The 15,823-nt window shown below is 43.8% G+C and overlaps 1 protein-coding gene across 1 annotated transcript in view; it reads right to left on the bottom strand.

Moving 5' to 3' along the window:
• Positions 1 to 15,823, bottom strand: part of COG6 (component of oligomeric golgi complex 6) — a 156,871-nt gene that overhangs the window by 49,045 nt on the left and 92,003 nt on the right. The window contains exons 10-13 of the mRNA XM_073583272.1: positions 15,197 to 15,288; positions 6,836 to 6,900; positions 3,808 to 3,899; positions 2,747 to 2,864 (exon numbers count right to left, since the gene is read on the bottom strand). Coding sequence (XP_073439373.1) covers positions 2,747 to 2,864; positions 3,808 to 3,899; positions 6,836 to 6,900; positions 15,197 to 15,288 — 367 coding nt within the window. The remainder of the gene's footprint in view (positions 1 to 2,746; positions 2,865 to 3,807; positions 3,900 to 6,835; positions 6,901 to 15,196; positions 15,289 to 15,823) is intronic.

Raw genomic sequence — 15,823 nt, 5'->3', positions numbered from 1 at the left:
GGTTAAAATCTGGAATTAAAAAAATACATACATTTCTAATTTTTTTTTTTTATTATTATTAGCTTGTTCGCTAGTGGGAAAAAAAAGCAAAAAAAAATTAATACCAATAAGAAATTGGTTGTATAATTGTGTTTTTTGGAAGCTCCAAGAGGTATAGGTATTAGTATTATATAGTATAGTTATTTAAGAGAAAAACTGGTAAAACAGCTACTTTTGTGGTCATTCAGGAGGCTGACAAAGCGGAGGGGCAACTCCTATTTAAAAAGTTAGGCTGGAGTAAAGGGATGTTTTTCTGGTTAACTCCTTAACAACCTGTGCTATTTTTGGTTTTGCATCTTCATTTTTTGTTCTCCTTCCCAGAGCCATAACTTTTTTATTTTTTGGTCAAAATGGCCTATGAGGACTTGTTTTTTGCAAGACGAGTTGTACTTTTGAACAACACCATTGGTTTTACCATGTCAGATACTATAAAACGGGGAAAAAAATTCCAAGTGCGGTGAAATTGCAAAAAAAAAGTGCAATCCCACACTGGTTTTTTATTTGGCTTTTTTGCTAGGTTCACTAAATGCAAAAACTGACCTGCCATTATGATTCTCCAGGTCACTACCAGTTCATAGACACCAAACATGTCTAGGTTTTTTTTTTTATCTAAGTGGTGAAAAAAATTCCAAACTGTGTTAAAAAAAAAAATTGCACCATTTTTTGATATCCGGAGCATCTTAATTCTTCGTGATCTCGGGTTGGGTGCGGGCTTATTTTTTTAATGATGTTTTTAATGATACTATTTTGGTGCAGATACGATCTTTTGATCACCCTTTATTGCATTTTAATGCAATGCTGCTGCGACCAAAAAAATGTAATTCTGGCGTTTTGACTTTTTTTCCTCATTACACCATTTAGCGATACCAAATATGTCTATGTTAGACTTTTTTTGTTGTTTTATTTTGAATGGGGCGAAAGGAGGGTGATTTGAATTTATTTTAATTTTTTTTTGTTTTTTTAATTTTATTTTTTATTTTTGGCATGCTTCAATAGCCTCCATGGGAGACTAGAAGCTGTCATAACCCAATCAGCTCTGCTACATACAGGCGATGATCAGATCACCTGTATGTAGCAGAATTGCTGACTTGCTATGAGCGCCGACCACCAGGCGGGCGCTCATAGCAATCTGGCACTGACAACCATAGCGGTTTGTAGGAGACCTCTGGTTGCCATGCCAACTCATCGCTGACCCGCGAACAAGTGAAGGGGGTCACTGATACGTGGATTTCCGGCGTCATTGCCGGAATCGCACTTTAAATGACGCTGTCACGGCATCATTACATCTCCAGCGGCGAGCAATAATCTGGTGACACTTCTGCATCGGAAGAGAGCGGTGAAAAGAAAGTAATGGATCCACACAGCTCCCAACACGCAGGCACGATCGGCACGCACCGTGCACAGGTCTCCTAACTGACAGGATACACAATGCCTTTCTATTATGCATGCATCTCGGTGTCTGTGCATCCAGCTGCACCACTGACCTCGATGTGGATAATATCTCTGATCTCTTGCTGCTGGATGTCCTCACAGAGGATCATTAGGTTTCCCAGCAGCAGGACGTACCCTGTAATGAGCATTGTCAAGGGATGTGTCTAACAAAAAGAGATTGTCTAACGAGGCCATTCCCATTCAGGAATCCTATATCAAGTATCAGAAACATCGGCTATGAAGTGATAGAAATAAAGGAAACTGAATACAACGTAAAAATAACCTAACCAAAGAGGACAACTCAAGAACGTATATGTACTAATTAACTCTACTTATAAGCATAGTCCTACAGTGGGTGCAACACACTGAAGACCACTAGTGTAGGGGAAGAGTTTCATCTGGTCACCAGAAAAGATGCACTTTACATCTCATTTAAAACAAGTCACAGCAAAGCTTTCTGTAGATACAATGACTGTACATGGTTCTGCAGGGCTCCCTACAGGCGCTGCGAGACTGCCTCCCTCCACCACACCTTTGGGCGACACGACTCTGGTCCACCACCTATGGGCGATGCGACTTTGTGCCCACCCCATCCCCTTCCCTACCGGCGACACGACTATGCAGCTCCAGCACCACCCTACGGGCAATGTGACTCTGGGTCACCACCTATGGGCGACGCGACTCTGCGCCCACCCAACCACCCCCACACTATGTGTGACACGACTCTGCAGGCTTCACCACAAGCCTAGGGGCAACGTGACAATGGGGCACCATCTATAGGCGATGCGACTCCTCTGCGCCCACCCACCACTATGGGTAACGCGACTCTGTGGCCACCCTCCTTCCCTAAAGGTGACGCGACTCTGCGGTCCCCTACAGGCAACGCAACTCTGCAGACTCCACCACCCCCATACAGGCGACACAACAGGCAATGCGACTCTGTGGCCCCCCTATAACACAAGTATGGTATACAACCATTAATGAGTCTACATAATGATACTTGGCTATGTCAGTGAAACAATGCTATGATGATCCTGAAAGCTTATGACTCTTTATTATCTTGATATGCGCCACCAGCATCTCCAGTCCAAGCTACCACAGAGGAAGATATTTCTACAGACTGAATCACATATACTTTGGAGAGATCTGGTGCACAGCCACAAAACTATTTTCTTTTCCAAACATTATCAGACATGTAAAAAAAAAAAAAAAAACCTGGATAAGACACGTCAATGCCTCCATTATTGAAGACCGTCTTCGGATATGAGCTACCCACCTTGTCCAGCAGTTTACTTGCATGTAGGGTCAGACTGTTGAAGAATATCTTCTTACTTAATAAGTGCATTTCTTCGATTGTAGTCAGTAATGCGGATCCACTCGTGCCAATGATCGCACTAAAAGGGAATGGCAGAAGTGTAAGTATTTGTCTTATAGTAAATGAAATCCCCTGCAATGCTAATGACTGCAGCAATGCAACCTACAAAAATACTCCCACGGACAACAAGTCATTATAAAACAAATTTTATTAAAGCTGTTGTCAAATATAAAAAGTAAAAAAAAAAAAAAAAAAAAAAAAGGAGAGGTCATACTGAGAAAAGATCATGGGGTAAATACAGTATATCTCTAAATAGTCTCAAACTAATCAGAAAATCAGTTTAAAGTTTGTATGAGCAGCTACATGACATCTCATATGCCCATGTGGAAAAAAGAGGTAATATTAATAAATGGATCCCAAAAAGGTACTCATCCAAATATTAATATGCCAGAGCCCAAAGGTAAAACCTAATTTATCTACAAAAGTTTTAAGAGTACAAAACTTCTAAGTGATTAACTAGATAATAACCATAACTTGAATAGTACAGGCAGGTAAATAAAGTGACAGTGCAACAAAGTAACACCGGTAAAGTGGATATGGCATAGGAGATATCAATAGGTCACTGCAAACACATATCACAAAAAATAAGTGCGTGTGCAAAAAAAGTGGCAGTGCATTCACAGGCCCAGGTCCACAAAGCATATTGAACAGATAGGGGTCTGCAAGTTATTAATCAACCAGCTTCTATAGAAACATACATCACCATATCATATGCAATCACGGAGGTCAGACATACAGGGGTTACAGGATCGCATTTTACCAGATTGATATCAGAGATTGTTATCTCAAGAAGAGAGAAGTCCCACAAGCCGTGCAAAGTGTGAGCTATTAACTGTGCAAAAGCTACAGGAAAATGCATCACACTTCAGTATGTGAGCAAGATCTTTAGTAATACCCAAAATGTGGAATGTGATACATGTAGTGTAATATTGGAGGATGCCTCTGATTTCAGAAGTACTCGCCTTATCGTGTGATGGTAAAACTTCAGCAGATTGGAGATTTTATACAGCAGGACTGCACCAGGCTCGGCAATGATCACTTGCTCAATACGGACCTAAAATAAACATATAAGAAGCAGAATGACTCAGAGCGACAGCGGGCGAAGTTACCCAGCACCTAACAAATATCCTAACAGGGATGGGGGAAGAGATTGCTGTACAAGCAGCCGAGCGCAAAGTCAAGTGAGGACTTTGTTGTGAAAAGCTGCAGCACAATGACACAATGATGAACGCAGTATTACTAGCTACCCTGAAGGAAACTTCCTTCCCTGATCCTTACAGGGAAGCTATCCGTAAAGGACCTACTGTTTAAATCTGGTCTTTAAGTTAAATGTAATTTTTTTAAAACATCACAATCTGTATTAAATTGTGAAAAAAAAAAAAAATAGTAACTTTACAATTTTCAGGTTGCCAATTGAGCTATGTTAGATTCCTCTTGTTTCAGGAAACAACACATGTACAAAGCCGCAATGAACTGCCTCTCACCCTACCCTTAGTGTTGAATGAGCATGTGCAATGGTCATTGTGAAAGGAGGGGTAGCAGGGTCAGCTGCTTTATCACCTATTGTGAATGGTTTATCAGCTGTGTATTGAGGTGTTACCTGTCCTCCTAATCCTGCCTTTACTGATAATAAGCCTGCTAAAAACTTCCTAAAAGGACAAAAAGTTTAAATATAAAAAAAGCCCCAGGGGGCAATATGAAAATGGCAAATTTTCAATTTATTTGTTGTTTTATTTGTTAAATAAAAATTGTAATATAAGACAGAAAACAATGACAAAATAAAAATCCGACACCTCTCATGTTTTCTGGAGAGGAGACTTTTTTTTTTTGTAAAGATGCATTGTTCGTGTCAGTTTCCAGACGGCAGCAGAGGGCATAACCTCATGGTTCCTGTGTCCCCCAATGAAGACTGCAAGAGGGAGATTATATTGCAAGTACCAAAAATTTTCATTTTGTGCAGCATAAAAGAATCGTTCTAGGTGGTGCATCATCCTATGTGAACAAACCTGTCACTGCCAAGAACAATGGCAGACTAGGCACACGTGTCCATCTACTTTAGATTGTTCAGTGCACATTGTTTGCTTTGATTTGTCTGTGTAAGCCAAGGTGTAAAAATAAGATTCCCACTGGTATTGTAAGGATATTTGTATACAATAAGTGTCACATGAAGACACAACCTTGAGTTAATGTTTGTGTTATCCTACTCTCTAGGTTGGACAAGAGCAATTATGAGGGGGAAAAAAAGCGATAACAGCAGAATGTGACCTTCCGATGTCTTCCAGGAACTGGTGCAAAAACATTTCACACCGAAAACCACATTATTTTCACTTTGTAAATATGTGCGGCAAAGATATGGGAATTGTTATTTCTTTATAAGGAATTTTGAAATCAATGCTTTCTGTTCCCATGCCCGATGTCTTCAGATGTGTCCTGCAAAACCAAATGTCCTCAAGTAGAAGGTCTTGTTGTTTTTAATTGGTATTTCTCCACTTCATAAAGTGATGGCATAAGTAGGATTAGGATGGTAGCACTTTATGATGTTGCCATTATTTATTTGTTTGGTGTATGCACAGGAAAGCTTTAGGGATACATCTGGACAGATATCCATAGACCCTCATGTCCCCGGTGTACATGCTGTGTCGTTAAGGTAGGGTAGGACTTATTTTATTAATACAAGTAGGGCTAAGTGCACACGTTGCGGAATTGCCGTGGAAATTTCCGCGGGAATTCCATTCCGCGGGATATATGCGAGAAAACCGCATTTTAATTCCCGCCTATTTCCCAGGGAAAAACTAGTGATTGCAAGCGTAATTAGCTTGCAGAATGCTAGCGTTTTCCAAGCGATCATTAGCATCACTTGGAAAACTGATTGATAGGTTGGTCACACTCGTCAAACATAGTGTTTGACGAGTGTGACCAACTTTTTACTATTGAGGCTGGCTATGCAGCTTCAGTAGTAAAAAAAATCAAATGTTAAAAAATAAAAAAAAAATAAAAAATGGTGTTTATCTCACCTACCGGCATCCCGCGCAGCGTTCCCGATCATCGCAATGCTCCCGGCAGGTCCAGTTCCCAGTGATGCATTGCAACAATGACCTTTGATGATGCCGCGGTCTCGCGAGACCGCTATGGTATCGCAAGACTGCGACGTCATCAAAGGTCATTGTCGCAATGCATCACTAGTAGAGTTGAGCGACTTTGGTCGGATCGGGTTTCATGAAACAAAATTTGTTTCAGATGAAACTGGTCCGACTAGGGCAAAAAAAGTCGGAGTTTCGTCCGAAACCCGACCCCAATGCAAGTCAATGGGGAATAAAAGTCGGCATTGAGTGGATGACATTCATCCACTCAATGCCGACTTTTATTCCCCACTGACTTGCATTGGGGTCAGGTTTTGGACAAAACTCCGACTTTTTTTTGCCCTAGTGGGACCAGTTTCATCTGAAACAAATTTTGTTTCATGAAACCCGATCCGACCAAAGTTTCTTCAACTTTAATCACTAGGAACGGGAGTTGCCGGGAGCATCGTTGAGGCCTGGTGATGCTGCGAGGGGCATCGGAAGGTGAGAATATGACAAATTTTAATTTTAATTTTATCTTTTACAGGGTTTTGGTACCCAGAGCCTGGAGGAGAATCTCCTCTCCTCCGGACCGAGGGTACCATCCGCAAATGTGCTGCTTACTTTTCGCATGGTGGGCACAGCCACATGCGGAAAGTAAGCAGAACAATGCATTCCTATGTGGGCGGATTTTCCCGCGATTCCGCACAAAGAATGAGCATGCTGCGTATTTTTACGCGGTGCAATTTCGCCGCGGAAAGATCCGCAGCATTAGCACAGCATGTGATTAATGCCATAGGATTGCATGGGATGCTTTTTTTTTTGCGTTTTCGCGGCAAAATCGCACGTTTAAAATCGCCGCAAAAACTCAGAAAAAAAAAAAACGCTACGTGTAAACACAGCCTAAAGCAGATGAGTGACACGTAATAACCTTCAGTGGTCGGCAGACTCCTTCAGTGATGTGTCCTACCACCTCCTGGATATGGTCTTCAACTCCTGAAAATAAAAAGATCAAAATTTGGATAAAAGTGAAAAACCTGAAACTAGCAGCAAATACCTCAACTTCCAACATAAGCATCAGGGGAGTTAAAGGGTTGTCTTAGAAAGTGTTAAAAAACGTATTGGTAAATGCAAAAAAACAAAAATCCATCCCTCAGCTAAATACAACATCTTTTACATCTTTCCAGACGGTAATATTACCGGATGAGCCAAGCATGGAAGAACTACCAAAAGCAGAGAGAACAGCAACATACTCATCACTATAGAAGCATGCTTCTAGGTAAGGTCAGGCATAGCGGAGGCAGGGAGATGCAATTTCCCTTTCCTTTTATGCATCCATCACCATTTTAGAAAATATTCTTTTGAGAGTATTCAATTCAATGTTGTATGTAAGTAACAAGCAAGACTAACACCCCCATACACATTATACTGATGTTGCCCCCGAACCCGCCGATATCGACAGGTGCGATCAACAATCTAACGGGTATGGGGGCTCCTGACAGATGATCTAAGGGTCTGTGCACACGCTGCGGATTCTGCTGCGGATCCGCAGCAGTTTTGGCCCTGCGGATCCGCAGCAGTTTTTGCTGCGGTGTACAGTAGCATTTTAACCTATGGAAAATGAAAACCGCAGTGCAGACGGTGCGGATTTTTCCGCAGGGATTTTCTGCGGTTTTCAATCCGCAGAAAGAATTGACATGTTAATTCTTTCTGCGTATTCTGCTGCGGTTTACCATCTCCTCCATTGTAGAGATGATAAACCGCAGGGCAAACCCGCAGGATAATCCGCAGGTCTTCTGACCTGCGGATTTACCTGCTTATTTTACAAAATCCACGAGGACAAATCCGCAAAGCAATCCGCAGCGTGTGCACGTACCCTTAAGGATCCGGCATGTCTGTTTTCGGACTGCATATTGTTTTGTTCCCAGAGATGAGCTGCCGTCAGAGACATCTGGCAGCGGCTCGCTCATAGAGAATACAGAAGCGTTTGTCAGAGTTAGAACTCCTGTGTATGGGAGAGGCGGGCAAGATAGTTCCTAGGTGAATGATCTGCAGAAATCTAAAAAAAGGTGTATGGGGGCTTAGCGGATTTGCAGATTGCTGAACAAGTACTGTATATACTCATGTATAAAAAGACCCGAGTATAAGTCGAGGCACTTAATTTTGCCAAGAAAAACTAGGAAAACGTACTGACTAGAGTATGAGCTGGGAATGCATTGTCCCCTCATCCACATCCTTGCCTGCATGGCTCCTCATCCACATCCTTGCCTGCATGGCTCCTCATCCACATCCTTGCCTGCATGGCTCCTCATCCACATCCTTGCCTGCAAGGCTCCTCATCCACATCCTTGCCTGCACGGCTCCTCATCCACATCCTTGCCTGCACGGCTCCTCATTCCCATCCTTGTCAGCACGGCTCCTCATCCCCATCCTTGTCAGCACGGCTCCTCATCCCCATCCTTGTCAGCACGGCTCCTCATCCCCATCCTTGTCAGCACGGCTCCTCATCCCCATCCTTGTCAGCACGGCTCCTCATCCCCATCCTTGTCAGCACGGCTCCTCATCCCCATCCTTGTCAGCACGGCTCCTCATCCCCATCCTTGTCAGCACGGCTCCTCATCCCCATCCTTGTCAGCACGGCTCCTCATCCCCATCCTTGTCAGCACGGCTCCTCATCCCCATCCTTGTCAGCACGGCTCCTCATCCCCATCCTTGTCAGCACGGCTCCTCATCCCCATCCTTGTCAGCACGGCTCCTCATCCCCATCCTTGTCAGCACGGCTCCTCATCCCCATCCTTGTCTGCACGGCTCCGCATCCCCATCCTTGTCTGCACGGCTCCGCATCCCCATCCTTGTCTGCACGGCTCCGCATCCCCATCCTTGTCTGCACGGCTCCGCATCCCCATCCTTGTCTGCACGGCTCCGCATCCCCATCCTTGTCTGCACGGCTCCGCATCCCCATCCTTGTCTGCACGGCTCCGCATCCCCATCCTTGTCTGCACGGCTCCGCATCCCCATCCTTGTCTGCACGGCTCCGCATCCCCATCCTTGTCTGCACGGCTCCGCATCCCCATCCTTGTCTGCACGGCTCCGCATCCCCATCCTTGTCTGCACGGCTCCGCATCCCCATCCTTGTCTGCACGGCTCCTCATTCCCATCCTTGTCTGCACGGCTCCTCATCCACATCCTTGTCTGCACGGCTCCTCATCCACATCCTTGTCTGCATGGCTTCTCCTCCCCATCCTTGTCAGCATGGCTCCTCATCCCCATCCTTGTTTGCATGGCTCCTCATTCCCATCCTTGCCTGCATGGCTCCTCATCCCCATCCTTGCCTGCATGGCTCCTCATCCCCATTCGCATGGCTCCTCATTCCCATCCTTGTCTGCATGGCTCCTCATTCCCATCCTTGTCTGCATGACTCCTTATTCCCATCTTTGCCTGCATGGTTCCCCATCCCTCGCAGCATCTTGTTCCGATGCCAGCAGCTTCTGCGGCCGAGCGATCACGTTTCCCCGCTCATTAAGGGAATGAATATTCACTCCACACCTATGGGAGAGGAAAGCGGTGAATATTCATTACCTTAATCAGCGGGGACACGTGATCGTTCGGCTGCAGAAGCTGCTGGCACCGGAAAAAGATGCTGCGAGGGCGTGCAGGGAAGGTAAGTAGGAGGTTTTTTTGTTTTGTTTTTTACAGCTGCTGGAAGCCGGCGGAAATGACTGTAACTGTGCGCGCTTGCAAGAGAAATGAACATTCGTTGCTAGTGCAGTGAATATTCATTTCTCTTCAGCAGCAGGCACAGTTACTGCCGCAGCCTCCTGCGACCCACTGCTCCGCCGCTCCCCCTCCTCCGTTATCTTCTGTCACAATGACTCGTGTATAAGCCAAGGGGGGCGTTTTAAGCCAGGGCTGTGGAGTCGGTAAGCCACAGTTGCGACTCCGACTCCTGGATTTTATCAGACTCAGACTCAGACTCCTTCATAAATGGCCAATTCATAACAACAAATTTACTGTTGTAAAATATTAAACATCGTGCTTATTCAGTTTCTCACCATCATATAAGTAATCAGACCACTTAGAGCAAAAACTACATTTATTAGAATACAATTAGAATATAGCAAATAACTTTTATAAACTGTAAGTAAATATGCAATAAACACTTTTATGCAGTTAATAAGAAGAAATCTATAAATTTGTCCTCAGAAAAAGTATTGCCTCTGTCAGATCCTCCTTCATGGATGCCCTCAAATCTGATCTAATTATTTTGAGAGCAGAGAACAACCTCTCTACACTAACTTGTGTTGGTGGCAAAGCAGTAACCACTCGGGCAACATCTCTGACAATGTCAGGATACAGAGGAATCGCTTGTTGCACTGTTATTTTTGATGAACGGTCAAATTTCTCAATTTCTTTTAGTGCACATGAAAAATTCTGCTGAAATGTACTGGCTGTGTTCCTTGATGGGGATGACTCTTCTTCTATGCGGGAACGCTTTGCACGGTCCTTGTGATCCAAATATTTTTCGAAATTAAATTCTTCATCAGTTGATGATGAGGGTGAAGATGCGGCAGGACGACCAAATTCTTCTTGTTCCTCCTGACTGTTCTGCAACCCTTTCATCCTTACTGCTATTTCAAACAGAGCTTCTTTTCCTTTACTTAGCTGTTGATCATCTAGAAGAATCCGATGCATTGGGTCTACATAAACAGCTGCCAAAAGAATGTTGTTATTTTGTAATAGTAGCTCCTCTCTCCGTTTCATTGATGTAGCAATGCCACTTGCAATTAACCCTCCTCTTTGGGACAGGCGAAACATCAGGTTCTTCCACTCCTTTAAGAAAATACCTGGAGTTAAGTCCTCTGCTTGTAATTTTTTAGTCACTGTAAATGGGTGCTCTAGCAATTTTTCCAGCTCAGTCACCTGATTCCACTGACTTTCATTTAGCGTCAGTTGAGGGTTAGCCATGTCTACAAGAAAGGTTTTCAGTTCAACCAAGCGCTGAATCATTAAGTAAGTACTGCCCCATCGTGTGGCTTGATCAATAATTGCCCCTTTTCCAGCACGTCTCTTCAAAATTGAGTCAACTTTAGGGGTTCTGGCAACAGTAGCCAATTTTCTCACCTTGCCAATCAGTGCAGCAGCATGTCCTTCTTGCAGACTGTCTCTTATAGCCAGCTGTAGCGTATGCACAACACAGCGCATGTGATGAATGAAAGAACATATTGACACAGTTTCAACAAGATCATCTAAACTATCATGTTGCTGTTCATCTGAAGCAACTTCAGTTTGCTCCTCAGTTACAATACTGTGTTCCTCTATTTCAAACATTTGTGTCTGTGGACCCAGAATGTTCTTCTAGCTGCTGGTCACCATCATTACTCTCATTCATTAGCTTAATAGTACTTATCATATTTGAAGCATTGTCAGTTACGACAGAAAGAACTTGCTCTTTTTTAAGTTCATAGTCTTGCAGAACCTTTTCCACCAAGACCTGGAGAAACTCACTGGTGTGATGAGCTTTGGTATCTTTTACTGCCAATGTCTTGGTAACTATTTCATTTTTGTCACAAACAAATCGGACATTGATGGCAAAATAGTTCACTCTGTGACGTGTGCAGGCATCCATTTTAAGAAACAGAAAGCGTCCCTTGAGAGTTTTTTTAAGTTCTTCCTTTTGTTTAAAAGCTTCTTCGATTACTAATTTTCTAATACTCTCTCTCTCTCCAGAGAAACACCAAGCTTGCGGGCCATTTCCCCATTCAGACACATAAAAGCTGGTCGTGAAAATAATGAAATAGGCACACTATCCTTTACAACAAGCTCTATGATCTGTTTTTTAAATGTATCTACTGTCATTGTCACAGTAACTTTGTCACTGACAAAATATCTTGCAACTGATGGCTGCAAAGTTCTCTGCTCCTTTGTTTGGCTGGAAGAGCTGGGCACTGGTTCATTGGTTTGGATGCAGTCTTTCTCATCCACTGCTTTCAGTACTTCTGGATGAAAGCGCTGTAAATGTCTCTTTAGATTAGAAGCTCTGGTAGGAGCATTTTTATCTTTGCCTGAATATGCACTCATCTTGGCTTCACAGCATTTGTTTTCGTCTGGATCATTTGTCATACACTGACAGACATAATGTTTTCTATCTTGAGTGATGGTGAAATGTTCAAATACAGCTGATTTAATGTGATGCTTCTTTGACATTCTCAGGTTTTTAATTCTGCATTCACAATCCAAATGACAATTGTTTTTCCTAAAAACAATTGTACAAAATTATTGCCAAGTCGTACAACTGATATAGTGGTCAGTAATACTGTTATTATTCCTCATGTACTCACAGTTAACTGATGCAAAGTTTGTTGAAAGGATAATACTTCTTACAGTCTTCCTCTTCTGAGTAGCAGGCAGCTGTGAGATGCTTGGAAGACGCACACCTAGTATGATCTAGTCTAGAGGAGGAGCTTTACTACTAAGAATTTGCAACACATTTTCACTTTCAGTTTCATACATTGTAAGTAGGGGGGTTGGGGCAGCATGAGGTTAACCAAGTATAAGATTAGATAAGGGCACACAACAGTGACACACAAGAAGTAAGAAATGTCTCTATCTCCAGCAGAACTGCTTATCACTGTTGTTCATAGTTTGATAGAACATATATATTTGAGTAACATTTATAAAATTCATATGAAAGTTCAATTATGAAATATTAATACATTTTTTTTAAAGCTGGAGTCGGAGTCGGTACATTTCTACCGACTCCGACTCCAACCAAAACTAACTCCGACTCCACAGCCCTGTTTTAAGCACAAAAAAAGTGCTGAAAAACTCGGATTATACACGAGTATATACGGTATATAGCGCAGAACTTGCAGATCTGATTAATGAAGATCTTAAAACACCACTCCATTTTTTTTTTTTTTTTACTTCAGCACTGGAATGGTGCCACTAATGCAATTTCTCTGCCTCTAGTATAGTACTTACCAGACGCAGTCTTCTGCTTTTCCCGGCGGCACTCCGGTCTCGCAGCGTCACCTTGTGACCACTTCTGACTGACCAGAAGTCAGAGGTAACGGTCACAAACTCTCAAGGTAAGTATGATGGCTTCGTTCTGGCTCTCAAACACTTACATTGAGTTGTCACTTTCGGCTCCTCCAGCAATAGCTGGAGCGATCCAGCAGGTCAAAGTGCTGGAGACCAACCAGAGCGGTACCAGGAGCAGATGAAGACGGTGGCTGGTAAGTATAATACTAGGGTAGGGAACTTAGATTCGTGACACCACTCCAGTGGTAAAATTAAAGAAAAAAAAAAACCGCTGAAGTGGTGCTTTAATCCAATCGTATTCATTTTTGCATAGAACCAGCCATCATGTAGAGGAAGCAACTAAATTATGTATTTTGGAGGACTGGACAGAGTGGGGGCCTGCAAATCAGAACACGAGGTGGATCGCAAAGGAAACAACAATAATAGGTGAAGTAGAGGTGGCAGTGGACATGGCAGTTTCTATAACAAGCAAGTGTGCCCAGCTTTAACCTCTTGCACCCAGGTTGGAAATGAAAAACAGGGGGTACTTCAAGATTCAGACATCAATAGCTTCTTATATAGAGGAGCCATTAAAGGGAACCTGTCAGCAGGATTGTGCACAGTAACCTACAGACAGTGTCAGGTCGGCGCCGTTATACTGATTAAAATGATACCTGGGTGATTAAATCCGTCTTGTGGTTGTTTAATCTTTATTTTCAGTTTTATGATAATGATATGCTCGTGCTCCATGGCAGCCTGGGGGGGAGAGAGAGAGTCTTCATGTGGTACTCTGATAAGGTATATATAATGCAGACTGCTGACAGGTCACTGATCCCTCAGCAATAGCCGAAAAATGGTACTGCGCAGGTGGCGCTATCCTGGAGCAGGACATTTTTTTTTCCTTCTCTAGCAAGATGACGCCACTGGCACCTGGCAATAGCAGCTAACGGATCACAGCTATGTACTCTGATAGCTACTACTGCGCAGGCGCAATTTTTTATTTTTTTGTTATACACCTCAGGAAAAGCTCAACCACAGGTTTAATGTTTAGTTACTACATGTGATTATGCTGCTGTGAAGGTGCCACGGCTGTCACATGCCTGCAGAAGGGTTTTTTTTTTCTTCACTATGAAGGTAAACTACAAGGATAAGTCAGTGAGGGATCAGTGACTTTTCTGCAGTCTGCATTATGAATACCTAATCAGATCACCGCATGAAGACCCTCCACAGGCCACCCCAGAGCACGAGCATATCATTAACTGAAAATTAACATTAAAGGGAACCTGTCACCCCCCCACAGGGCGTTTTTAAGTTAAAGAACCACCTTCAGCAGCACTAAGGGTGCATTCTGTGAAGGTGGCTCTTCTCTTTCTGACCCCTAGTAACGCTGAAATATCGACTTTTATAAATAGCTCCTCATACCTGTAATGTGTCCCATAGGTATGGTGTGTCCCCCTGTATCAGCCGCCTCCCAGCTGTCCATCATGCCCCTTTGCGCCGCCGCCTCCTCCTGTTTTGTATTCCGGTGCCTGCGCTGTGACAAGAGTTCTCGGGCATGCGCAGTGCGCGCTGCCCGTGAACGACATCAGGCTATTGCGCCTGTGTGTTGTGGAGGCCCGAACCCTGCAGTGTGGATACATCATAACACACTGCGGGGCGGGATCTGGGGCCTCCGCAACATGCAGGCGCAACAGCCTGATGTCGGCTCTCGGGCGGCGCGCACTGTGCATGCCCGAGAACTCTTGTCACAGCGCAGGCACCGGAATACAAAACAGGAGGAGGCAGCGGCGCACAGGGGCATGAGTGACGAATGGTGGCCAGCACCCAGACACAAGACAAGGGTCATGATGGACGGATGGTAGGCGGCTGATACAGGGGGAGACATTACAGGTGTGAGGACCTATTTATAAAGGTCGATATTTCAGCGTTACTAGGGGTCAGACGTAGAAGAGGCACCTTCACAGAATGCAGCTTTAGTACTGCTGAAGGTGGCTCTTTAAATTAAAAACGCCCGGGGGGGTGACAGGTTCCCTTTAAGCAACAGCCACAAGACGGATTTCATCACCCAGGTACTATTTTAATCAGTATAACGGCGGCGACCTGACACTGTCTGTAGGTTACTGAGCACAATCCTGCTGACAGGTTCTCTTTAATGTCTATGGTCAGAATACCTATATATTTCAAGGAGGACCTTTTCATCCTTGATGTGAAACCTCTAAAATGAAAACGGAGAAAGCCCAGTGAAGGTTGCATGTGGCACATCAGGTCTCACCTTGGATATTTACCAGCTTTAGCAGAGACTCCAGATGCTCTTTTTCAGATGCAGTTGCTTGGTGTAGCCAGGCTAGCATATCCCCAACATACCTTATTAATAAATACAACACGGCTGTGATTAAAACACGTCGATATTTTACAAAGTGGGTAACAATCGCTATAGATATTATAAAGGATTCATGATATCATATGGCCCGTCCTGTACATGGGGAAAACGAAGAAACCTCCAGCTCCCACCATCCAAATAAAATAATGGACGGCTGTGCTGAATAATTCACAAGAAATATGAACAAGACACAGCAGATATGCAACGCGTTTCAGATCAACTCTAGCCCTTCTTCATGGGGTTGCATGCATATCGACACTCTGTGTCTTGCTCATATTTGGTGTGGATTATTCAGTACAGCCGCCCATTATTTTATTTGGATGGTGGGAGCTGGAGGTTTCTTCATTTTCCTCCCATTACACACAGTCGGTGCGATCTGTGCACCTGTTTATGAGTGAGCTGGACCCACTGTTATATATGTGAAAGCCATAAGACAGCGAGGGACATACAAGAGGAATATAAGACTGGCATCAGGGAAATGTAGTGCAATAAGAAGCAGCGAAAAGATAAATATTTATT

Source organism: Dendrobates tinctorius, unplaced genomic scaffold (genome assembly GCF_039654945.1).
Source record: "Dendrobates tinctorius isolate UK_male_01 unplaced genomic scaffold, ASM3965494v1 ptg000075l, whole genome shotgun sequence".
NCBI lineage: Eukaryota > Metazoa > Chordata > Amphibia > Anura > Dendrobatidae > Dendrobates > Dendrobates tinctorius.
The sequence above is the reverse complement of the archived record's forward strand: the minus strand, read 5'-3'. Positions and strand labels throughout refer to the sequence as shown.